This window comes from Manis pentadactyla, chromosome 2, assembly GCF_030020395.1.
Source record: "Manis pentadactyla isolate mManPen7 chromosome 2, mManPen7.hap1, whole genome shotgun sequence".
In the NCBI taxonomy this organism is placed as follows: Eukaryota; Metazoa; Chordata; class Mammalia; order Pholidota; family Manidae; genus Manis; species Manis pentadactyla.
The window spans coordinates 163,725,702-163,749,827 of NC_080020.1; the positions used below are offsets into that span (position 1 = coordinate 163,725,702).

At 46.0% G+C, this 24,126-nt stretch overlaps 1 protein-coding gene across 1 annotated transcript in view; it reads left to right on the forward strand.

Annotated features, from left to right (window-relative positions):
• Positions 1-24,126, forward strand: part of TRABD2A (TraB domain containing 2A) — a 71,932-nt gene that overhangs the window by 47,622 nt on the left and 184 nt on the right. Inside the window, 4 exon segments of the mRNA XM_057497540.1 lie at positions 16,586-16,700; positions 17,950-18,032; positions 19,254-19,323; positions 23,992-24,082. Of these exon segments, the coding sequence (XP_057353523.1) occupies positions 16,586-16,700; positions 17,950-18,032; positions 19,254-19,323; positions 23,992-24,082 (359 nt within the window).

Here is a 24,126-nt window from a genome sequence, read left to right on the forward strand (position 1 = left end):
CTCTTTTTGTGTCCTAGTATGTGGTCTATTCTGGAGAATGTTCCATGTACACTTGAGAAGAATTTGTATCCTGTTGCTTTTGGATGTAGAGTTCTGTAGATGTCTATTAGGTCCATCTATTCTAGTGTGTTGTTCAGTGCCTCTGTGTCCTTACTTATTTTCAGTCTGGTGGATCTGTCCTTTGGAGTGAGTGGTGTGTTGAAGTCTCCTAGAATGAATGCATTGCATTCTATTTCCTCCTTTAGTTCTATTAATATTTGTTTCAGGTATGTTGGTGCTCCTGTATTGGGTGCATATATATTTATAATGGTTATATCCTCTTGAGGGACTGAGCCCTTTATCATTATGTAATATCCTTCTTTGTCTTTTGTTACTTTCTTTATTTTGAAGTCTGTTTTGTCTGATACCAGAATTGCAACACCTGCTTTCTTCTCTCTGTTGTTTGCTTGAAATATCCTTTTCCATCCCTTGACTTTAAGTCTGTGCGCTTCTTTGGGTTTGAGGTGAGTCTTTTGTAAGCAGCATATGGATGGATCTTGCTTTTTTATCCATTCTATTACTCTGTGTCTTTTGATTGGTGCATTCAGTCCATTTACATTTAGGGTGATTATTGAAAGATATAAATTTATTGCCATTGCAGGCTTTAAGTTTGTGGTTACCAAAGGTTTAGGGTTAGCTTCTTTACTATCTTACTGTCTAACTTAACTCGCTTGTTGAGCTATTATAAACACAGTCTGATGATTCTTTATTTCTCTCCCTTCTTATTCCTCCTCCTCCCTTCTTCATATGTTGGGTGTTTTGTTCTGTGCTCTTTTTAGGAGTGCTCCCATCTGGAGCAGTCCCTGTAGGATGCCCTGTAGAGGTGGTTTGTGGGAGGCAAATTCCCTCAACTTTTGCTTGTCTGGGAATTGTTTAATCCCTCCTTCATATTTAAATGATATTTGTGCTGGATACAGTAGTCTTGGTTCCAGGCCCTTCTGTTTCATTGCATTAAGTATATCATGCCATTCTCTTCTGGCCTGTAGGGTTTCTGTTGAGAAGTCTGATGATAGCCTGATGGGTTTTCCTTTGTAGGTAACCTTTTTTATCTCTCTGGCTGCCTGTAATACTTTGTCCTTGTCTTTGATCTTTGCCATTTTAATTATTATGTGTCTTGGTATTTCCCTCCTTGGATCCCTTGTCATGGGAGTTCTGTGTACCTCTGTGGTCTGAGAGGCCATTTCTTCCCCTAGTTTGGGGAAATTTTCTGCAATTATTTCTTCAAAGACATTTTCTATCCCCTTTTCTCTCTCTACTTCTTCTGGAATACCTATGATTCTTATATTGTTCCTTTTAGATTGGTCACTCAGCTCTCTTAAAATTCTTTCATTCCTGGAGATCCTTTTATCTCTCTCTGCATCAGCTTCTCTGCGTTCCTGTTCTCTGTTTTCTAGTCCATTAATGGTCTCTTGCATCTCGTCCATTCTGTTTTGAAGTCCTTCCAGAGCTTGTTTTATTTCTGAATTCTCCTTCCTTAGTTCTTGCATATTTCTCTGCAAGTCCATCAGCATGGTTATGACTTTTGTTTTGAATTCTTTTTCAGGAAGACTGGCTAAATCTATCTCCCCAGATTCCTTCTCAGGGGAAGATGTAGCAGATGCCGAAGCTGTCTGGGTTATTCTTGTCTGGATCATATTTTTTTGCCTTTTCATGTTGACAGGTGCTATTGACTGTCAGCTGGGAGGGCCAAATTTTTCACTTGTTACTGGCCTTTCTTTACTGGGACAACTGCGACCCCTAGTGGCTTGTGTTGGGTAATTGCGTGTAGAGTGGGTCTTTGTGTCTTGCCTGGCCGGAAGGGAGAAATTTCCCTTTCTGTGGGCGGAATTTGTCTCAGGCTGCTTCTCTGCTTTCGCAGCGCCCGGTGGGGTAATGGATGGGGGGGCTGCTTGACTGCCTCCGTGTGGGGTCTCAGAGCTGTTGCCCAGGGGGTTAGTGCACCCGGTTTTCCCTGTAATTTCTAGCTGCTGTACTGTGACCTGGGTTGTTTCCATCAAGCTGTTAAGTCCCTGTCCCTTTAAGACTTTCAAAAAGCCCCCGCTTTTCTTTTTCACAGGGGCATCAGCTTCGGCACCCGCTCAGAGGTCTTACTACCTGTTCCCCCAGTATCCAGGGCCCCCTGGGCACGTACTGTGTCTGCGCTCTGGCCCGGATGGCTGGGGCTGGGTGTTCAGCAGTCCTGGGTTCCGTCTCCCTCCCGCTCTGCCTATTCTTCTCCCACTGGGAGCTGGGGGGAGGGGCGCTCGGGTCCCGCCGGGCCGGGGCTTGTATCTTACCCCCTTCGCGAGGCTCTGGGTTCTTGCTGGTGTAGCTGCAGTCTGGCCACTGTCCTGCGTCTTCTGGTCTCTCTTTTAGGGCTAGTTGTGTTTGTTGTATTTTCAAAAGTATATATGTTTTTGGGAGGAGATTCCCACTGTCTTACTCACGCCGCCATGTTGGCTCCGCCTCCGGAATCTTCTGCCCATTTTTTAATCAGGTTATTTGCTTTTTGGGTGTTGAGCCATGTGAGTTCTTTATATATTTTGGATGTTAACCCCTTGTCGCATATGTCATTTACAAATATAGTCTCCCATACTGTAGGATGTCTTTTTGTTCTGTTGATGGTGTCCTTTGCTGTACAGAAACTTTTAAGTTTGATGTAGTCCCATGTGCTCATTTTTGATTTTGTTTCCCTTGCTTGAGGAGATGCATTCAGGAAGAAGTTGCTCAAGTTTATATTCAGGAGATTTTTGCCTATGTTGTCTTTTAAAAGTTTTGGAATATTAATTCTTCCTATCCATGAGCACAGGATGTGTTTCCATTTATTCGTATCTTCTTTAATTTCACTCATAAGTGTCTTGTAGTTTTCAGGGTATAGGTCTTTCACTTCCTTGATTACGTTTATTCCTAGGTATTTTATTCTTTTTGATGCAATTGTGAATCGAATTGTTTTCCCTATTTCTCTTTCTGCTAGTTCATGGTTAGTGTATAGGAATGCCACAGATTTCTGTGTATTAATTTTGTATCCTGCAACTTTGCTGAATTGAGATATTAGATATAGTACTTTCGGAGTGGATTCTTTCGGGTTTTTTTCATGTACAATATCATGTCATCTGCAAACAGTGACAGTTTAACTTCTTTAGCAATCTGGATGCCTTTTATTTCTTTGTGTTGTCTGATTGCCATGAGGAGGACCTCCAGAACTATGTTGAGTAAAAGTGGAGAGAGTAGGCATCCTTGTCTTGTTCCTGATCTTAAAAGAAAGGCTTTCAGCTTCTCACTGTTAAGTATGATGTTGGCTGTGGGTTTGTAATATATGGCCTTATTATGTTGAGGTACTTGCCCTCTATACCCATTTTGTTGAGAGTTTTTATCATGAATGGATGTTGAATTTTGTCAAATGCTTTTTTGGCACCTGTGGAGATGATCATGTGTTTTTTTTCCTTCTTTTTGTTGATGTGGTGGATGATGTTGATGGATTTTCGAATGTTGTACCATCCTTGCATCCCTGGAATAAATCCCACTTGATCATGGTGGATGCTGTTTTTGATGTATTTTTAAATTTGGTTTGCTAATATTTTGTTGAGTATTTTTGCATCTATGTTCATCAGGGATATTGGTCTGTAATTTTTTTTTCTTAGTAGTGTCTTTGCCAGGTTCTGGTATTAGGGTGATGCTTGCCTCATAGAATGAGTTTGGAAGTATTCCTTCCTCTTCTAGTTTTTGGAAAACTTTAAGGAGGATGAATATTAGATCTTCACTAAATGTTTGATAAAATTCAATGGTGAAGCCATCTCGTCCAGAAGTTTTGCTCTTAGGTAGTTTCTTGATTACCAATTCAATTTTGTTGCTAGAAATTGGTCTGTTCAGATTTTCTGTTTCTTTCTAGGTAAGCCTTGGAAGGTTGTATTTTTCTAGAAATTTGTCCATTTATTCTAGGCTATTTAGTTTGTTAGCATATAATTTTTCATAGTACTCTCTAATAATTCTTTGTATTTCTGTGGTGTCCATAGTGATTTTTCCTTTCTCATTTATGATTCTGTTCATGTGTATAGGCTCTCCTTTTTTCTTGATAAGTTTGGCTAGGGGTTTATCTATTTTCTTTATTTTCTTGAAGAACCAGCTCCTGCATTCATTGATTCTTTCTATTGTTTTATTCTTCTCGATTTTATTTATTTCTGCTCTAATATTTATTATGTCCTTCCTTCTACTGACTTTGTGCCTCATTTGTTCTTCTTTTTCTAGTTTTGTTAATTGTGAGTTTAGACTGTTCATATGGGATTGTTCTTTACTGAGGTAGGCCTGTATTGCAATATACTTTCCTCTTAGCACCACCTTTGCTGCATCCCACAGATTTTTGTGTTGTTGAATTATTGTTGTCATTTGTCTCCATATATTGCTTGATCTCTGTTTTTATTTAGTCATTGATCCATTGATTATTTAGGAGCATGTTGTTAAGTCTCCATGTGTTTGTAGGCTTTTTCATTTTCTTTATGTAATTTATTTATAGTTTCATACCATTGTGGTCTGAGGAGCTGGTTGGTACAATTTCAATGTTTTTGAATTTATTGAGGCTCTTTTTGTGGCCTGGTATATTATCTATTCTTGAAAATGTTCCATGTGCACTTGAGAAGAATGTGTATCCTGCTGCTTTTGGGTGTAGAATTCTGTAGAGGTCTTTTAGGTCCATCTGTTCTATTGTGTTGTTCAGTGCCTCTGTGTCCTTACTTATTTTCTGTCAGGTTGATCTGTCCTTTGGAGTGAGTGGAGTGTTGAAGTCTCCTATAATGAATGCATTGCAGTCTATTTTCCCTTTTAATTCTTTTAGTATTCTTTTCACATATGTAGGTGCTCCTGTGTTGGGTGCATAGGTATTTATAATGGTTATATTTTCTTGTTTGATTGACCCCTTTATCATTATGTAATGTCGGTCTTTGTCTTTTGTGACTTTCTTTGTTTTAAAGTCTATTTTGTCTGATGCATGCACTGCAACACTTGCTTTTTTTCCTCCCTATTAGTTGCATAAAATATCTTTTTCCATCCCTTCCCATTTAGTCTGTGTATGTCTTTGGGTTTGAAGCAAGTCTCTTGTTGGCAGCATATAGTTGGGTCTTGTTTTTTTTATCCATTCAGTGACTGTATGTCTTTTGACTGGTGCATTCAGACCATTTACATTTAGGGTGATTATTGATAGGTATGTACTTATTGCCATTGCAGGCTTTAGATTCGTGGTTAACAAAGGTTCAAGGGTAACTTCCTTTCTATCTAAGGGTCTAACTTAACTCAGTTAGTATGCTATTACAAACACAATCTAAAGGTTCTTTTTTCCCCCTACTTTTTTCCTCCTCCATTCTTTATATAGTAGGTATCATATTCTGTACTTTTTGTCTATCCCATTTTATTACATCTGGTGACAGCTATTTAACCTTAGGAACCCTTCTATCTATAGCAGTCCCTCCAAAATACACTGTAGACATGGTTTGTGGGAGCTAAATTCTCTCAGCTTTTGCTTTTCTGGAAATTGTTAAATCCCTACTTCAAATTTAAATGATAATCTTGTCAGTTAGAGAATTCTTGTTTCGAGGCCCTTCTGCTTCATTGCATTAAATACATCATGCCACTCCCTTCTGGCCTGTAAGGTTTCTGTTGAGAAGTCCGATGATAGCCTTATGGGTTTTCCTTTGCATGTGATCTTATTTCTCTCCTGGCTGCTTTTAATAGTCTGTCCTTATCTTTGATCTTTGCCATTTTAATTATTATATGTCTTGGTTTTGTCCTCATTGGGTTCCTTGTCTTTGGAGATCTGTGCACCTCCATGGCCTGAGAGACTATCTCCTTCCCCAGATTGGGGAAGTTTCCAGCAATTACTTCCTCAAAGACACTTTCTATCCCTTTTTCTCTCTCTTCTTCTGGTACCCCTATAATGTGAATATTGTTCCGTTTGGATTGGTCACACAGTTCTCTCAGTATTGTTTCATTCCTAGAGATCCTTTTTTCTCTCTGTGCCTCAGCTTCTTTGTATTCCTTTTTCCCTATTTTTTATTTCATTTATCTTCTCCTCCACCGTATCTAATCTGCTTTTATTACCCTCCATTGTGCTGTTTGATGATTGGATCTCCATCCTAAGTTTGTTCCTGAGTTCTTGAATATTTTTCTGTACCTCCATGAGCATGTTAATGATTTTTATTTTGAAATATCTTTCAGGAAGATTTATTAATTCAGTCTCACTTGGTCCTTTATCTGGTGTTGAGATTTTTGCTTTGAACCAGGTTCCTTTGATATTTCATATTTGTATATGGCACCCTCTAGTGCCCAGAAGCTCTACTTTCTGGAGCTTCTCAGCCCCTGGAATGATGCCCGGGGTCACAGGGGAGTGGTGCTGGTGCCTGGGGGGAGGAAAGAGCTGTTTCCTGCTTCCCAGCTACTATGCCTGTCTACACTATGAGACCCAGTGGGCAGAACACACTGGTGTGAGCCTTTTCGCTTTGTGTTTGTAGCTGCCATAGGTGGGGCTTCCCTCTTGCTGTCCTGACGCCAGGGCAGGGGCTGCCAGTTTGCGAGCCAGGTGCAGGCTAGCTGGGAGGAAGACACAGCAGGCTGCATATCACGGTGGGGGGCCTTGGAGCTGCATAACCAGCCAGGGAAATAGAGGGCCTGAAGATCGTTTAAGTCCCCAATTGCTGGGCAGAGTGCACCTGGGCAATTTTGTCTACCTGTCCTTGCTCCTGAGCAGTAAACTCTGTGGATCCTTGCCCCTTTAGCAGCCCTCTCACTGTTAGGAAGTCTCCAGACTGTCCACCCAGATCAGCTGGATATGAATTCCTGTTTTCCACAAGCAGCTGGAATCTCCATCTTTCCAGGTATTCCATCTGTCTTAGCTTTCCAATCCCACTGCTCACCAGAGCACCATGCAATGTAGGTTCGTGCTCCCAGAGAAGATCTCCAGGGCTAGGTGTGCAGCAGTCCCATGCCTCCACTCCCTCCCTGCTCCATTTCTCTTATTCCTGCCGGTGAGCTGGGGTGGGGGAAGGGCTTGGGCCCTGCTGGGTCATGGCTTTGGTACATTACCCTGTTCTGTGAGGTCTATTCTTTTCTCCAGGTGTATGCTGTCTGGCACAGCCTTCTTTCCTGTTTCTCTTTCAGGATTAGTTGTATTAATTATATTTTCATATAATATGTGATTTTAGGTGGTTTCTGTCTCACCTCTCACGCTGCCATCTTTAATCCAATAAACTCTTGCTTTGTTTTCTAAGGGGACAATTGCGTCCCTTAAGTCTTTGCTGTCAGAAACTTCATGGTAATTGGGATATTATCTGGATTGTCAGAATTTCCTTTAGTTCTTGTTTTCTTGCTGTCTCTTACCCTTCTTGAAATCATAACCAAAGCAAATTAAAGAGACTTGAAAGAAGTGGAACTCACTGGGTGTGAATCCTGGCTCCCCCATTTCCTAGCATTTGTGACTTGCATTTGGCCTAGAGATGAGTGTAGAAAATGTGGATGATTTTTGATTCTATTCAGAGTGGGATAGATGTGCTCTTTGGGTGTAAATCTGATGGGTCAGCCAGTGCTGTCATTGAGTCAAATGTTCACCCAGGTGTGGCTGGCATGACTTGGGAGGGAGGCATCAGTTATGTCCTAGGAGAGCTGACCCTTCAGGGTTGTGGTTTGGGTAGAGGGTTGGGAGAGGAGGGAGTGGGATTTGGCATCTTTTGTGCACCTGGCAGGAGAGAAACATGTGATGTAAGAGGATGACCTTGTGGACATTCCCCCTGCCCCTGCAGATGTGGAAACTTACCTGATGTAGTGGTCTCCTGGTGAGGGGCATTAGTTAACAGACTCAGAGGATGAATCTGAGGCTGTCTCTGAATCTTTTTAGTGGCATGGTGCTGTATATCCAGAATAGCGCATTCAGGAGAAGTGGCATATGGTCTCCTCATGGCTCCTAGGAGTTAGGCCTTGCCTTAGAAGTAGGCTTTAGACCCCTTGGGGAGGTCAAGGCCAATCTTGCCTCCCATCCTGCTGTTCTTCCACCCAGCTTCTCACTGGGAGGAGCATGAACTTTGGATCATGAACTCACTGGGTGTGAATCCTGGCTCCCCCATTTCCTAGTATTTGTGACTTTGGGCAAGCTACCGAACCCTGCTGAGTCTGTTTCCTCATTTGTAAAATGAGTGTGGTGCAACAAACATCACAGGATCGTGAGGGATAAATGAGAGAGTCTTTGTAAACTGTCTAGTGCATAATAGATGTTTGATAGAAGTTCGCCATTACCTTTGCTCCTAACACCCCAAGTGCATGGGCTTCCTTGGACCTAGTCAGTACACTCGACACCCCATCCCTGCTGATACATTTTTACACTCTCGGGTCCTCTTGTCTGCTTCCATTTCTTTACTCCTAGGCATTCTTTTCAGAAACGAGGACAGGGTTGGGTTGAATTTTATTTCTGAATCCAATAGTTTGCCACATTACTTGCCTTAACTCCACTGTCCATTTTGGAGTGATTGGTTCAGAGGCTAGTCTTGCCAGTGATTGGCTTAGGTGCCAATGAGTGATTGGTTCAGGAGCCAATCTTGCTAGTGATTGGTTGAGGAACTTGGTTCTAAGCCAATCAGCATGTAGCTTTCCTCGGGCCACTCTTGCTGAGGTGGGTGTGAGCCCGGGTCCTAAGTTGGTTCAATTAGATGGAAGAGATGAGAGTTTAGAATTAGAGGTGTTTTCTTTTTTTTTGCCCTGGCTGGGCTGGAATTTTCTAGTTACAAGGGCTGTCCAAGAATAAAGTGATTACATAGACCAGGGGATCCCTGACCTTACTATGCTCCTCTGCTTTTGGCTTTCTCCTGTGAGAGAATATGTTTCCTTATGGTTTAAACCAACTTTGGCTTTGTTCATCCTGATTCCCACTATCCCTGTAGCTGCTCCATATAAACTCCACGTTTCTTACCTGAAGTCACCATTTTTTTTTACAGTTTTACTAAGTATGTATCTCAAACAGTATGTTGTTTTTGGATTGTACTATAAATGGAACTGTATGATTCACAATCTTCTACATCTTGCTGGTTTGCTCAACCTTGTGCAGTGTTCATTCCTGCTAATGTGTACTGATCACTATTCATTTGCCGTGTTTGAATGGCATCTCACCGATGCATATATACCACAATTTGCCAGTTCTTTTTTGATGGACATTTGGGCTGTTTCCAGGGTTTAGCTTTTCCAAATTATTTTGTTGTAGACATTCTTGTAGTTGTCTCCTAAAACACGTATATAAGAGTTTCACTCTCAGATGCTATCGTTTTCCTTTCTATTTAACTGTGGTAAGGAAAGCTGGAATGCCTCTCTATGGATACTTCTCTGAGCCCGTTCTTCCTGCTGTGACTCTCCTTTGACCTGTTTCAAAGGTTACCATCTCCTTGATCTCAGGAAGTAGGTACCTGCAGCCTCCAGCCTCCCACCACCTTCTGCTAGCTGCAACATGACCCCCCACACTGCTCCCCAGCACAGCCTTAGACACTCTATTCCCCTCTAATGGGGGATGAGGCCACTGTTTTTGTAGTAAGACCGATTTCTTCACACTCTTCAAGAGAGCGCCAGCCCAGCTGGGATGCAGAACCTGAGCCAGCCATAGACAGGCTTCTCCCCTTGGTGAGGTGCCGTAGGTTCTTCCTGGCAGCGCTGTGGTGAGGGCAGAAGCTGGTCCTCTTGCCCCATATCACTTTCCTAGGGCTGCCCTCACAAAGTACAACAGAGTGGCTTAGAACAGAACATAAACTTATTCTCCCACAGTTGTGGAGCCTGGAAGTCCCAAATTAAGGTGTCAGCAGGGCCTCGTTCCCTCTGAAAGATCTAAAGGAGACTGCTCCCTTGCCCCTTCCACCATCTAGCAGTTGCTGGTGACCTTGGCCTTCCTGGCTTGTAGCTACATCTCTCCAGTCTCTGCCTGTCAGCTGTCACGGGGCTGTCTTGTCCCTGTGTCTCTAAAGCATCTTCCCTTGGTGGGTGTCTTTGTCCAAATTTCTCCTTCTTATAAGGATACCATTCACAGTGGATTAGGGACCACCCTGGTGACCTCATCTTGACTTTATGGAATCTGAAGAGACACAAAAAATGGGCCTTCACTGTGCCCACTAAGGTGTGAATCCTAGCACCAGACTTCAGCTCTTTCTGCACTGAGTTGTACATCTGGTTGCTGCTCCTGGGGAGAGACTGGCTTCTGGGACCTGCTGGTGGGTCCTCCCTCCTGCTCGCACTCTCTGAGGATGTGCTGGCAGCATGCATGGCCGTGCAGGCTGTGGCTCTTTCCGGACCTCTGCTGGCTGCTCCCCTCTCCTCCTGGCTGCCCTTGGTCTGCAGGTGTGGCTGGTGCCGCAGTCACAGCACTTGCTGCGGTCCCTGTGGCCACCCTGGCTGCCACTGCCCCATGGCTGCCCCTTGTCAGGCTTCATGGCCACAGAGGGGTGTGTGCTTGGGATGAACACACTGGCCCTTCCATGAACAGAGTTTTGAAGGGGCAGTTGGATTCCCTCCCCCGAGCAGAACCAGAGGACATGGCTCAGATACTGAAGGGACCACATGCAGGCTCCTGTTGGTCACCTGATCCCCTCCTCCGTGGAGCCCCGTTGCCTGTGCCAAGGGGAGGAGAGACAATTGGGGTAGAAAGGACAGAAAGTGAGACCAGAAGCATCTGCTCCCCTTGTTTCCTGCGATGGAGCAAATGTTCTTCCAAGTAGAAAAACATTTGAGGTCATTATGTAAAGTCTCCCATTCGATTCAGGGATCCCTTCTACATGGTCATTCCAATTTTGATTGAACCTCCGCAGTGCCAGGGGACATCCTCATACACTTACCTATTACACACTTGTGCTAGTATTTCTATAGGAGGGATTCCTGAAAGAGACACGTACATGTTCCGTTTTAATGACTGCTAACAAATTGCGCATGTGTGGAAACACACCTTGCATTGATATATACAGAAATGAGCACATGGCAATCGTGGGGAGTTCCAAAGGAAGGAGGACTTCCTAGTAGTTAAAAATGTCCCACAGTAGAGCATAGCTTCTCACTTGGGATAGCAAGTGTTTGAAAAGAAGAGCTCGGTACATCCTGGAGAAGCACTGGGAACCTCTCACAGGTGGCAAGTTCCCCAGGGAACTTCCAAATGCAGTGCCTGCTCCAGGTGAGCCTCAGAGGACCAGGTTTTGTAGCCCCTCTGCCCTGAAGCATTCTGAGCCCACCTCCTGGTGTGTTTGCAGGGACTTACACGGGGCTCTGCTTGTCCTTGCCATAGACACAGGCATATCCACTGTGTCCCCAGCTGGGGTGGCCTGGGCTCTGCTGGCACCTTCCACTGGCAGCCTCAGGAGATAAACGAGTTTTTCCCAGTAGGTAAGAAGTCTTTCTATGCATCTAAAGGGACATCCTGAAGTAGCAGGCATGGCCAGTGGCAAGCTTTAGGCATAGCTACTTTTTCACACGGTCAAAAACAGAAATCTTTACAGGTTTCAGGTGAAGTAGCCCAGGTACCTCTAAGGTCTTGGAGGCCTGTGGCCTGTCCTGTGGTGGCTCGGCCACGTGCACATGCTCTTCACAATCTGTGGCTGGTTGACCAACAGTGTGGCTTTTGGTGTGTGGAGGATGGGCTGGCAGGTACGATGCCATGGTCCCCACTTGGACATGTTTGTAGACATCATCACTTCTCTTTTGCCAATCAGGATAATGTTCCCAAACATGGGTGTACCCTGGAAAACACACTTTCCTTCCTGTATGCTGCAGGGCCCCGTAAGGCGTAGAGCATGCCCACTGCGTGGCTGCTGTGGGCCAGGCAATGCTGTCACGTGGATCCCCTGCCCTCGACCCCGCCTGTGCATTGATGGTGGGGGCAACCTGTAGCCCTGGGTCATCGGGGATGGCCCATCTCTTTCTGGGGCCTCCACCTTGGCCTAAACTCCCACTGAGTGTTTCTGTTTATTCCCTCCTGCCCCCTGTGACCTGTTGCCTCCTCACACCTTTTGTCTTGTCCCCCTCCCAACAGCCACCCCCTCAGGCAGGGACCCCATCTTCCTCCCCAGATGCAGCTCCACCTCCCAAGAGGACAGGCTGACTCTGCAGGGGTTGGGGATGTGCGGTGGCTGCTATTATTGTTGTTACAGCTGTAAGCGCATCATCCTGATGACTTTGCTGTTCCCTCCAGGTGGCTTAGAGTTCTAGTGTTCCACCACCTCCACCCTGTCCTCTCTTCCCTAATGCGTCTTGCTTTGCCTACAGGAGCTGTTACAAGACTGATACTGTTGATGGGGACCTATATGAAAACATTTGCTGCCTGGCAATTTTTCTTTAAGGGCTCTGTCGCTACATCAGCATGAATAGCTTGGCAAGGTAATAACTATATGGAAGGCATAATTCTTGGTGCTTCCCTGTGCATTCCAAATGTGGGGTATGAAAATTTAGAATGTGGGTTTCTTTTTAAATGATGTTTTAGTTGGTGGTTTCTAGTCCACAGAAGGGTTTATGTTTAAATGGAGAAACTGTAGAAGCAATTCTGTTTCAAAGCATGCTGGGCCCATCTTCCAAGAGCCCAACAGCCCACATCTTTCCCAGTGAGAGTGTGAGTCAGACTTCAAAAACTGTGGAGCAGAGAATGGTTGTTTAGGAATATAGAATGGAGCCAGGGAGTGACAGCAGCGCAGCACATACCTGTGGCTCTCTGGAGGCGTTTTCTACCTGAACGAGTTGAGTGTGTTAGTATTCATTTCTTCAGGGTCTTGATGCTTTAACCCTGACCTAATTAAGCAGTGATTCCCAGCCCTGCCTGCATGGTGGGGTCACTTGGTAAATGTAGGCGGTGGTTCATACAAGCTTAGCTGTAATCACCGAGGATGCCCAGCAGAGCGGACTGTGCCATGTTCCTCCCGGTTTATGTGCTGCCAGTGTAAAGCCCGGAGCAGGCTGGGATGAGCTGTGTGGACTGATGCCCAAGGTGAAAGGACATAAGCAGCCACTGAGCAGTGGGCAGAGCCTGCCAGGGTTTACGTCCACTGTGAAGTGGTGGATAATGAGCTTCAATCTGTGCTTTGGGAAACACTGGTTTAGAAGGTTTCTGGGAAATCCGAGTCGTCTGGGTGTCTGGAAGAGGAGACCTATCTAAGACATTGGAAAAATGTACCCACATCCTTGTAGGATTGTCTGAAATCTTCAGCTGTGGAGTTCTACCTGGATTTCTCCTTGGGGTCTGCCAGCGTGTAGCCCAGAGCAGACATCCTGGGGCAGCTCTGAGTGGGGGGCAGTGGGGATACCTCTGCCTCCTTCTGCATCCAACCTGCTTTCTCACAGAAAGACAGTTCAAAACCTTAATTTTGTCCCTTGCTACAGTCAGAAATTTCCCTTTTTCTTTTCTGTGACTTGCCCTGGTGATTAATATTATCTTGTGGATAAAGAGCTTTCAGGCTGCATGTACTTCAGAATGGAGGATATTCCTGTTTGCCAAGCCTTGGCTTTTTATTCCTTGAATGTTCTGTCTTACATTATAATGTATTGCTTCAGCATTTGTTCATGGAAAGGCTTTTATTAGATTGCTTGAAGACCAAAGGTGTATAAAAAAAAAGTAGAGGTGATATCTCTGCACCTATCTCTTTACCTATCTATCATCTATCTATCTATGGTCTGTCAAACTCTCTGTCTGCTTTTACGTGCAGAGACTCTCCATGGAAAGACATGGAAGGACATACAAGACTCTGGCAGCAGTGATTACTTTTTGGGGGGTGACTGGGGAACAGGAAGGGAGGACATCTCTTCCTTTGCATGGCTTGAACATTTTACCATATGCATATTAACTATTAAAAAAAGAGTAAGCTGAGATTGACATGTTTTATGGGTTGACTTGTGTCCCTAAATTCTTATGCTAAAGTCCTAACTCACAGGACTTGAGAATGTGACCTTATTTGGAAATAGGGTCTTTGCAGATGATTTCAGATGAGATCATTGGGGTGGCACTAATCCAGTGTGACTGTCCTTATAAAAAGGGGAAATTTGGACCCAGAGACACACACAGGTTGACGCCATGTGAAGAATGGGGTTACGCAGCCACAAGCCAAGGAACACCAGCAGCTAGAGAGAGGCCTGGCAGGGGTCCTTCCCTAAGGTCTTCAGAGGTACCTGGCCCTGCTGACACTTGATTATGGACTTCCAGCCTCCAAAGCTGAGACAATACATTTCTGTTGTTGTTTAAGCCACCCAGTTTGTGGAACTCCACTATGGCAGTCCTTGAAAACTAATACGACATGTGACAATATGTTAGCAGAAACTCAAAAGACAGGGATTGAATGGAGATAAGGAGGCAGTAGGCAGTGTGGAGTTGGTTGGAAAGGAGGTGAGGGGGCAGCGTGCATGGCCAGGCACCCAGCCAGGACCCCGTGCCTGCTCCTCTGCCCTGTTCCCCTTTCTGGTCACCTGCTGGCTGCCAGTTGCACATACTGCCTGCTGCACCCAGGCTTTTGGCTACTTAGGAACTGTCTGTGAACCCCAGTGTGATGACTGTTACTGATCCTGCAGTGCTGGAGGGCTCGGTCAGGGCTGACACCATCGTAGGTTTCTGCCATGGGGCCTGGGCCTCTGTGGGTTTAATTGGGGCCAGTCTGGGGCTGCGTGTTTTTTGTGTGGAGACTTTGTGTGCTCCCTGCCCCCTGCCCCAGGGCCGTGGAGACTCCTCACAGAGCACCAGGGGTGGTTACCTCCTCTAGCCGCCAAGGCAGACACTGATGGCCACCCAGGTTTGCCCCAAAGAAGGCACCTCCAGCTGTGCCTACAGGGCCTTGTCTCTGTTTGAGTGGAGTTTAATCATCACAAATAAACATAAAAAGCAAAGACAAACATCCTAGCAAGTCTTTTTAAGCTTCTCCTGAACAGGCGACATGTCTTTAAGGTGAGTGACATTTGAATATGTTGAGAAAGGACTGAATAAACAGTTCTTATTGAATCTGTGATGTGGCTCACAGTCTTCCCCAGTTTGTAGACTGTGTGTCCATCAGAACAGGTGGTGCAATCTTCTCTAAATACCAAGAACACCTTAAGAAAAGCATTTCAGAATCAATGCAAACTCTTGGAGGAATGTCTGTTAGCATCAGGTAACCCAGGCTTTTCCCAAATGCCTTTAGAAGGACAGCAAAACCCATCAGCACATATTTGTGAGCCAAGCAGACCTTGAGAACTTGGTTTGTAGGAGTTCCATTGAGACAGAATGTGTGATGCCTGACCTGGGCCTGGCCTGCCTGAGAGGTAGGCCCCTCTCCCTGCCCTCCAGAGATTTGTTCCTCCAGGGAATCTGAAGTCATTTAGCAGTTCCCAGTGGTGGGTGGATCTGACTGTATGGCTTTAGAATCCAGGGACTCGTTTCTGTGGAAGGCCATTTCCTCACGTAGATCATAATTTGCGGATATGACTGGTCCATCTGCCCCTGTCAGCTCATGTCACCAGTAAAGGGGTGGGGAGGGTGGGGATACGACATGGCCCAGAAGGTCCTGTCTCAAGATAAAAGGGGCTTGTCTGCTAATACTTGGGGAGATGCCCTCCATGAGAGTCTGGGGGTGTCTGACTGAGAGGAGGGGATGTGTCAAGAGAAGAGAGGAGGATTTTATAAAGAGGGATCTCCTTCTCCCCCTTTGGTGAAGGCCTCATGACAGGGACAGCAAATATTGGAGTACCTGAGGCAGGCAGGGGCATAGATGGAGGGCCCCGTGTTGCGGGGGCCCATGGGGCAGATGTGCAAGCCTTCCCCCCTCTTTACCACTCAGAAGGAGGAGGAGGACTTATTGAAGAAGAAAAGGAGGGGTCACAGGCTGACCTGAGACCTGGAATGCAAATTGTCTGCAGAGACCTGAAGCTTCCTGTTGGAGACCCCAGGGTCAGAGTGCTCAGATGGCCCCCACCTGTCTGCAGCTCAGCAAAGGGGGAGGGGCTATTCCAGCAAAGGCTGTATCCTGTACGTTGATTGCTAGGGCAGCTGTCAAAGGTGATGTGCCTGCATGCCCACCTGGGAGAATGAGTGCGAAACGCCAGTGTTGTCAGCAGCCTCGTGGAGCGTGGCTGGCCTGGATTCCCACCTGAAGATGCCAGAAGCCCCACCGTCCATTAACATCGACGACCCAGCGACGAGCCACTAGCCTGCACACTTCGCACTGGTGGTTAGAAAAGATTTGTGGACATTGTGTATCTATTCTTGTCCAGTCCTCCATCTAACTGACACCCACTGGCTGTGAGTCTGTCTGTGTGTCCCCTACCTCCTTGGCTTCTTCAGCTATTCCTCCTAAGCTAGCCTTTGGGTCCCCTCTCCTTGTGGGAGAGTTCTAGGTTGTCTCTGTCTCTTTCAGGGCACTCCCCCAGTGTGATCCGATGGGGACTGACATGGGCAGAACTGTCCCCCTTCCTTGGGACATTGCACAGGAATCTGTGTTCCCATGTTTAGCGGCAGTGTCACAGAGGTGAAGCTATTGCCAAATGTAGGCAAAAGAACTAAGACAGAAGCTAATGATTGCTGTGTCAGCGAACTTGAAAGGGTCTTGTGCTTTCTCTCCTCCTTCAGGTCATCTTGGCTTTGAACCAGATCCTTCTGCAGCAGGAGAGCCTGCAAGTGGGCAGTCCAAACACTGTAACTGTGGGACCTCTGCTCCGGCATCTTCAGCCATGTCAGCTCCCATGTGAGTGCCCTATTCTCTGCCCGGCTCAGGGCACATTTAAATACAATAATAAAGACACTGTCAGCTCACACCTGCACCTCCTGTCTTCAAAGGGTGGAGGTCAGGAAGGGCTCTAAAAAGAAAATTGGGCAGATTTAGATGTTGCATGAGATATGGCAGTGACAGAGGCATTCTGCATGAAACTTAAGGACTGAGAAAGGCATTGATGAGTGTTAAATCAGGGATCCCAGTCAAAGGATGAAGCTTCAAGAGATTCAGCAGCAGGCAGCATGAGCCAGCCTTCAGAGGGGAAGGGGTCTGAGCCCGAGAGCCTCCTGGATGACCAGGTCACACTTCTGAGAAACGATGGAGCGAAACTTCAGCTGCCACTTTCAGTGGCTTCTAGTATCGTGTGGGTATTCCATCAGGGGTGGTACGTAAGAAGTGGGCAAGGCTGCCAGCATTTCCAGAAAGGACCCTGTCCTGCTGTACTGTGGCTGAGTGTGGCTGAGCCAGCGCAGTGAGTGTGCGCACAGTGTGGGCCGCCAAGGGCAAGGAAGCGGCTGGCTGGGGCTCAGAGGATTGTAGCTTCCCTCCAGGAGGGAGGTAGGGTGGGTGGATATTCGTTATGCTTTTTCAACAAGCTTTCCACAGGACAAGCCGTGACTTCCTCTCCTCCTCTCATTAAGACCACGTGGAAGTGGCAAGTGCCAGCTAAGCTTCTGAGACAGGGGACTGTGTTGTCTGCACCACTGGGACCACCGTCCTCATTCAGGTCACAGGGGAAAGGAAGCACGTGGGGGTGAGTGGCTGTCCAGCCCTGTGAGATGGGACCCTGACGTGAGGAGGTGGGAGGGCGTGTACAGGGTGAACAGGGAACCACGGCACTGCAGAGGGACAACAGAGGTTGAATCCAGCGTCACCCACAAGTGTCGAAAGGTACAGTGAGCCTTCCAGAGAGTCTGAAGTGGGGGGAAGTAACCGAGGCAAAGCAAGCAAGAGGAAAGAGGAAGCAAGACATATGTTAAAGGAGGAATAGTAGAGTTTGTGGTGGTGATAATTCTTATGTGCACTCTGGGTGGGCATGGGGGAAGTGGGGACAAAGGTAAAGATTGACTGGGAAGTTAAAATTTGAAGCAGCAGGAAAAAGTTAACACAAGTGGGGATTTGGAAGTTATATGGGTGAGTGGCGAGGCTGATGGCGTAGTTCGGGCAGCTGTTTCAAACGCCTTTCTTTCTTGTGACTCCAGCCTACCTGTCCTGCTCACAGGGCGCCTGCAGGTGGTGTGGGGTATCAGAATATGGCTGCCCTTGCGGAACGAGGGCCAGGCTGGCCAGCGCCAAGGGGTGCAGGTTGTCAGTCATGTCTGGTGTTTAGAAGGTGGAGCAGGGTGGCAGTGGGAGGTCACCCTGTCTGTGTGGAGAGGTTGGTCCAGAGGCCGTTCTTTCCTGAAGAGAAGAGATTTTGGGGAAATGGATGGGAGGATCTTACATAAATGACATGATATTTTAAAAAGATGATAAAGGAGAAGATGGAGGCTTTTGGTTTGAAAATGAAAGAATGTCAATTTGAGGAAATAGTGACAGGAGATCTGCTATCCATAAAATGGAAATTGTTGGCTACCTTACAGTGTAAGGACTTTTAGAAGGTCTTTGAGAGGCCACTGGGAGTAGGAGCAATGGGCAGGGTAGAAATTCTATTCTGTATTTGACGAAGATAATGGTCAACCTTGTTAAATCCCTGGTTGAGGAGAGAGCATGAGCCCAGGAGGGTCGGGAGGCCAAGGTTTGGGAAGTCAGACAGCTGACAGGGTGGGGGGAGCACGCAGGGTCGGCTTTGCCTGCAGCCCCTGCATTGTGAGCACTGCCCCTGCTTGTCCCAGTTTTGGTGTAATAGCACGCTGTTGTTAGCCAAAGTACTGAAATTGGCTAACATGTATCAGAATCAGGTGAAATATTTGCCAGGAGGGCAAAGAATATTGGAGTGAGCAAGAGGGAGAAATAGGAACTGGAGAAATAATTAAAATTTAAATGTATGGAACTTAGAAAATAGTTGATTGGTTATACAAATTCCTTGAATTTGACAGTAGAATCATAATTATTGACTCTAAAACATGTACCTATGTAAAATTATTTTTACAAAGCCAGCAGGTGTGAATCAAACAAGTTAAAGCTACAGATGTGCTAGGCAAAGATATGGTGTCCTTATAGAAACACATGGCATCAAGCAGAATCATTTAAATGGAGAAGTGCTGTTTGAATAGCCTAAGAGTTTTTTCAGTGCACTGCATTTAATATTTTCTCACTTGGCATACGGAGAACGATACTGCGGTTGGAAAGAGTAGCAGGCAGGAGACCCCAGGAATGATGTGTGATTCTTCCTCCTCTTGACAGCATCTTGTCCCTCTAGTCTGGGTGATTTGATGCTCAAATTAAGCAACTCCATTGCCCTTAATTTTTGCTTTCTATTTCTTTTTGGTGGAGGCTCCCAATTGTTTTAATGCCACGCTACTGCCTCAGGAGTGCAGCACTGCCCAGGAGATCCACAGCTACTAAGCACAAGCGGAATGGGAGAATGAGGACTCGGGCCAAGCCCTGTTGGAGGAGTTCCCTGACAAAGGCTTTTTCTTTGCCTTTGGGGCTGGTGAGTTGCCGTTACCTCTGATTAGCTGCTGGGCTCTGTGCCTCCCCTGTGAAGGGAACGCGGAGTGGGCCGCTGGTATGGGGTGGATTAAGTGACACCTCCTTTAATTTATTTCAGTTGCAAAGTGGCTCCAGCTGATGCCTGAGTATTACGCTTGGTTGAGACCTTGCAGGATGCGCTGGTCCATGTTACATCACCACAGCTCTCTCTCCACCTGGGGCTCAGAACACACTCCCCTGGAAGCTGGGAAGACATCTGTCTCTCTTCTGAATACAGCACTGAATTCCAGCTTTCTTCCTGGCTCCTTTCACTTCTTAAATTTCCACTAGTATTTGTCTGTCTCCTCTTTCTTATCTGCCTACAAGCCTCCCAAGTGTAAGGCCTGGGGCTTAATTACCGGCCATTACTAGCTGTTAACAGTGTGCATGGAGACAGACTGGGAACATTATTTCCTTTAGTGGACTCTCTTCTTCGGTGATTCTATCCCGGCTTTGCAGCTTCTGGAATTAAGGACAGAAATGCTAGAGGCTGGGTAGTGTGCGGAATGAGCATTTGCTGCCTGGGCTTTCTCTTTTCAGCTCTGCCACCAGCTTCATAAACTTGGACAAGTCACTTCCCTTGTTTTCTTTTAACCAGTGAAATGGGGTGTTGGAAGGAGGTGTTTCTAGAATGGCTGTATGAGTGGTCCAGCATCTTCTCCCCATTTTAAGCTCTTTCACTTAATTACATCTGCAAAGTCCTTTTCTTGGGCATTATTTCAGAATGTGCACAGGGATTAGGATGTGGATATGTTTTGGGTGACTGTTAATCAGCCTACCACAGTATCTGAAAGTCAACCAGTGTAATACCTCCTATTAATAAAGGACAAGAACCACATAATCATCTCAATAGATGCAGAAAAAATTCAATGAAATGTAACACTCTTTCATGATAAAAATGCTCATTAAGCTAGGAATAGAAGGAACTTGATCAACTCATTAAAGGATCTCTGTGAAAAACCCATATTAGCATCATACTTAATGGTGAAAGACTGAATGCTTCCCCCTAAGATGTGCAATAGGATGGCTGCTGTCCCCACTTCTCTTCAACATTGTGCTGAAGGTTCTAGCCAAGGAAATAAAAGCAGAAATGAAAGGCATTCAAATTGGAAAGGAAGAAGAAAGACTATCTCTTTTTTTTGGGTGGCATGATCTTGTGTATTGAAAATCCTAAGTAATCCACTGTGAGAAACACACTCACTGGTCCAAATTCAGTAAGTGGACACGGAGACAATGAGAACAGCGGAGCAAGGCTTCAATGATGGTCTTGCAAGATCAGGTGTCTGGTGAGCAGGCACACCTGGGGAGATTGGCACCTGTAATTTATCTCCTAGTACATGAGTCCCTCCCCTGGTTCCTCATTGGCTGAGTACTACAGGGTTCACATTCTTTCCCAGACGTCGCCTAAGCCCGTTATATCTTTCCTTTACATTTGTCTTAATCATATTGGTAGGTTTAAAAAACTCAAACAGGTATAGCCAGGCCCTTATCAATTCCCCCACCCCCACTCTCAGCCCAGCAGCTTCCACCATGTGGCCCTTTGTTAATACCTTACTGTTGAAATGTTTAAACATCCTGGTGGGAATAAATCACATTTAGGTTTTATACTCTTTCCTAACATCCACCAAAAATCCATTAGAATTAATGACCAAGTTCAAGATACAAGGATGCAGGATATATGATCAATATACAAAAATTAGTTGTATTTCTACACCTTAGCAACAAGTAACTGGAAATGCAACTAAGAAACCAGTTCCATTTGAGAGCATGAACAATATTTAGGACTATATCAAGTGGTATGCAAGATGTCCAATGAAAATTGAGTGTTACTGAAAGGAGTTAAAAAAGAACTAAGAAAATGGGAAGACATCCCATGTTCATAGATTGGAAGACCTAATAAATATTGATACAATGATAACATTCTCCAAACTGAGCTACGTATTTGGTGCAGTCTCTATCAGAATCTCAGCTGATGAAAACGTTTTAAAAATTAGATAGTGGTGATGGTTGCACAACTTTGTGAATGTTCCAAAAACCAAAAAAAGGTACACTTATGAAGGATGAATTTTATGTCATGTGAATGACACTAAAATAAAGCTGTTGGAGAGAAAATGAGGGTTGGGCCCCTAACTTCTTGTTCATTGTAACTTTCTACCACAAAGCAAATCGCAGTGTCTGCCTTCAGTGGCCCACTATGAGTCTGTACTGGAGGTTCCCCTCCACAGGAAGCCTCATATGCCATGTTTGGATTCCATGATGTGCTTTCTTGCCTTGTGCCCACGTCCAGCTCATCTCAGCAAATGGTTAGCCATTGTCCTGCAGGCTACCCGACAGGGATTGCGCCCCAGGCGCCCCGATGGTGGGGGTGAGAGTGGCCTTCCATTAGGACACAGAGCCTGTGGCTTTGTCCCTGCGGCCACGCTGCTCTGTGCTGATGGAAGGAGCTTGTGACAGCTGGATGTGCAAGGCTGCCTGCCTCTGGGTAAGGGTTTCTGCCTTCTACTCCTGCCCAATTCAATTGACCTCTCAAAAGCTTCCCATTGTCAGAATAAGGGGTCACTGGGTACAGGGAAAGGCACATGCTTTGAGATGAGAGCTGCCTTCCATGTGGCATGTGGTTGTGGCTGGCACCAGGCTGGGCAGCAGGTTGTCTGGTGGCTGGTTGGCAGATTGGATCTGATTGGCAGACCCTTCAAATGGGGACTGTGCTGGGCAGATGGCACAGGTGAGACTGCTGTATGTGGGCTTGCCTGATTCTTGGGGCATAGTTCATCCTGTTGCTGCCACGCTGGATAGAGGCCTCACAGCTCTGGAGCATGTGGGGTGTCCTGGCTTCCTGCTGGGGCCAAATTATCTTCCTGGGGCTGCTTCCTCCACCGCATGAATCCTGTTTTTCCTCATGCCTTCTGGAGGCTAAGTTGATCAGAGGGAACCACAGATATAGTTCCCAGCACTTAGGCTTGGCAGTTTAAAATTTAAAGAGCCATGTGGTTAGCACACTTTTAATTGTAAAATGAGGATAACCAAAAACTGAAAGGTCTGGAGTTTAAAATGAAACAATTTTTGTCATGGGGAGCTGGAACTTAAATTTAAAGATGAGAAATGGAGCTCACCTTTGGAGCAGGAAGAAAATGGAAGTCAAGCAGAATAGTTTGGTTCTGTAATGACAAAGCATTGCTAACAGTGGCTGTTCTTCACTTGACAAATATTGCTTTCGTTCCTAATTGCTTGAGAGCATAGACCCTGGAGCTGGACTACCTGAGTTCCAGTTGCATTTTGCTTAAACACCCTGTGCCTCTTCCTCATCTCTAAGATGGGGACAATAATATGCCGACTTTCTGGGGTTACTGATGGGGTTGAGTGAATGATGGGTAAGGCTCTGGGAATGGTGCTGGCGCATCGTAATGCCCAGCAAATGTTAGCAATTTTTATTACTGTGACTGCTTCCCACTATGGTAATGGCTGGGGGCGTGAGGGTCACAGCAGTGCTCTGCAAACTCAGTATCTGTCCACCTCTACCGCCCTGCTGTCTAGGCATAATCTACACATGGGTTTGCACACTTCTGCACTGGGGCTAATCTGGGCCTTGCCAATGTCCCTTTCATCTGAGTCAGTTGGTCCTCATCAATCTTGGGGTAACAGCCTCTGCAGATGGATCCGAGAATGTACTAGAGCTGAGAACCTTTGTGCCACCAGCACCACCCGCAGGCTCCCTAGACTCCCAAAGGCTGCCCCAAGTTCCATCAGCTTCTCAGGGCTGTGGAGTCAGCACAAGGGAGAGATCAGCTCTTGGCCTCGCCTGCAGTGGGCATGTACCTTAATTTGCCTTCCTGGCTGTTGAGTATTCATCGTCAAAACTACATAGACTCTGGAGCCAAACTGCCTGAGTTTAGATTCTTCTGTGCTGCTTCTTTGTGTGTGAAGTCCTGAACCTATTTCACCTCTGTTTTCCACTTTAAAGTGGAGATAATAATGATACCCCCGAAGTTCTGCTGGATCAGACGGTGGAGTGCAGCAATTTAATTAGCCATTTAGGACGTTGTAGTGCCATAACTGACGCAGAAAAGGACGTTGTGAACCCAGAGGATCATGTTCCTTCTGAGCATCAAAACCTGAAGTGAAAGAACATGAATCCCAGGGTCTACCCCTGGCCTTTAAAATATTTAAGATGCCTGTGTAAGCTTCTCTGGTTGATCTTTGCTGCTTTTTATTACAAAGGAAAAACAACGAAATAAGATTCAGGTTGAGATTTCCAGCTATGGCAGCTTCTGCTAAATGGAGGTTTTTATTGTGCATTTATAATTATATGTAGGACCAAAGGGGGCTGAGGTCTGAGGGTGGCTGGTCTATATGAGAGAGAAGGTTCAGGGTTGTTGGCGCTGGGTGGGGCGGTGAATTTCACTGCCCTGTTCTGGTCCTCAGTGTCCTCAGCGCTGAAATACTGCTTATCCCTCCTTGCCTGCCTGCAGGGCTGTTGGGAGGCCGATTGCAGAAGCTCCCCGGAACTGTGCCGGGCTGGACAGAAGGGAAGTGGGTTGGCAGGGTTATTTCTTTGTTCTGGGGTGTGTGTCTGGGGGTATGCTTAGCGATCTGAGCACTGCCCCATTTCTGATAGTTTTTCTCACCACAGGTCATTTCACGGGCAGTGACACAGTGCTTCATGTCTTGCGCCATGAAGGTTATGAGGTAGAGAACGCCCCGGTTGGATGACCTGTCAACAGGTAACCTTCCTGCACTGCTATCCTAGTTGGGGAGCAGCTGGGGG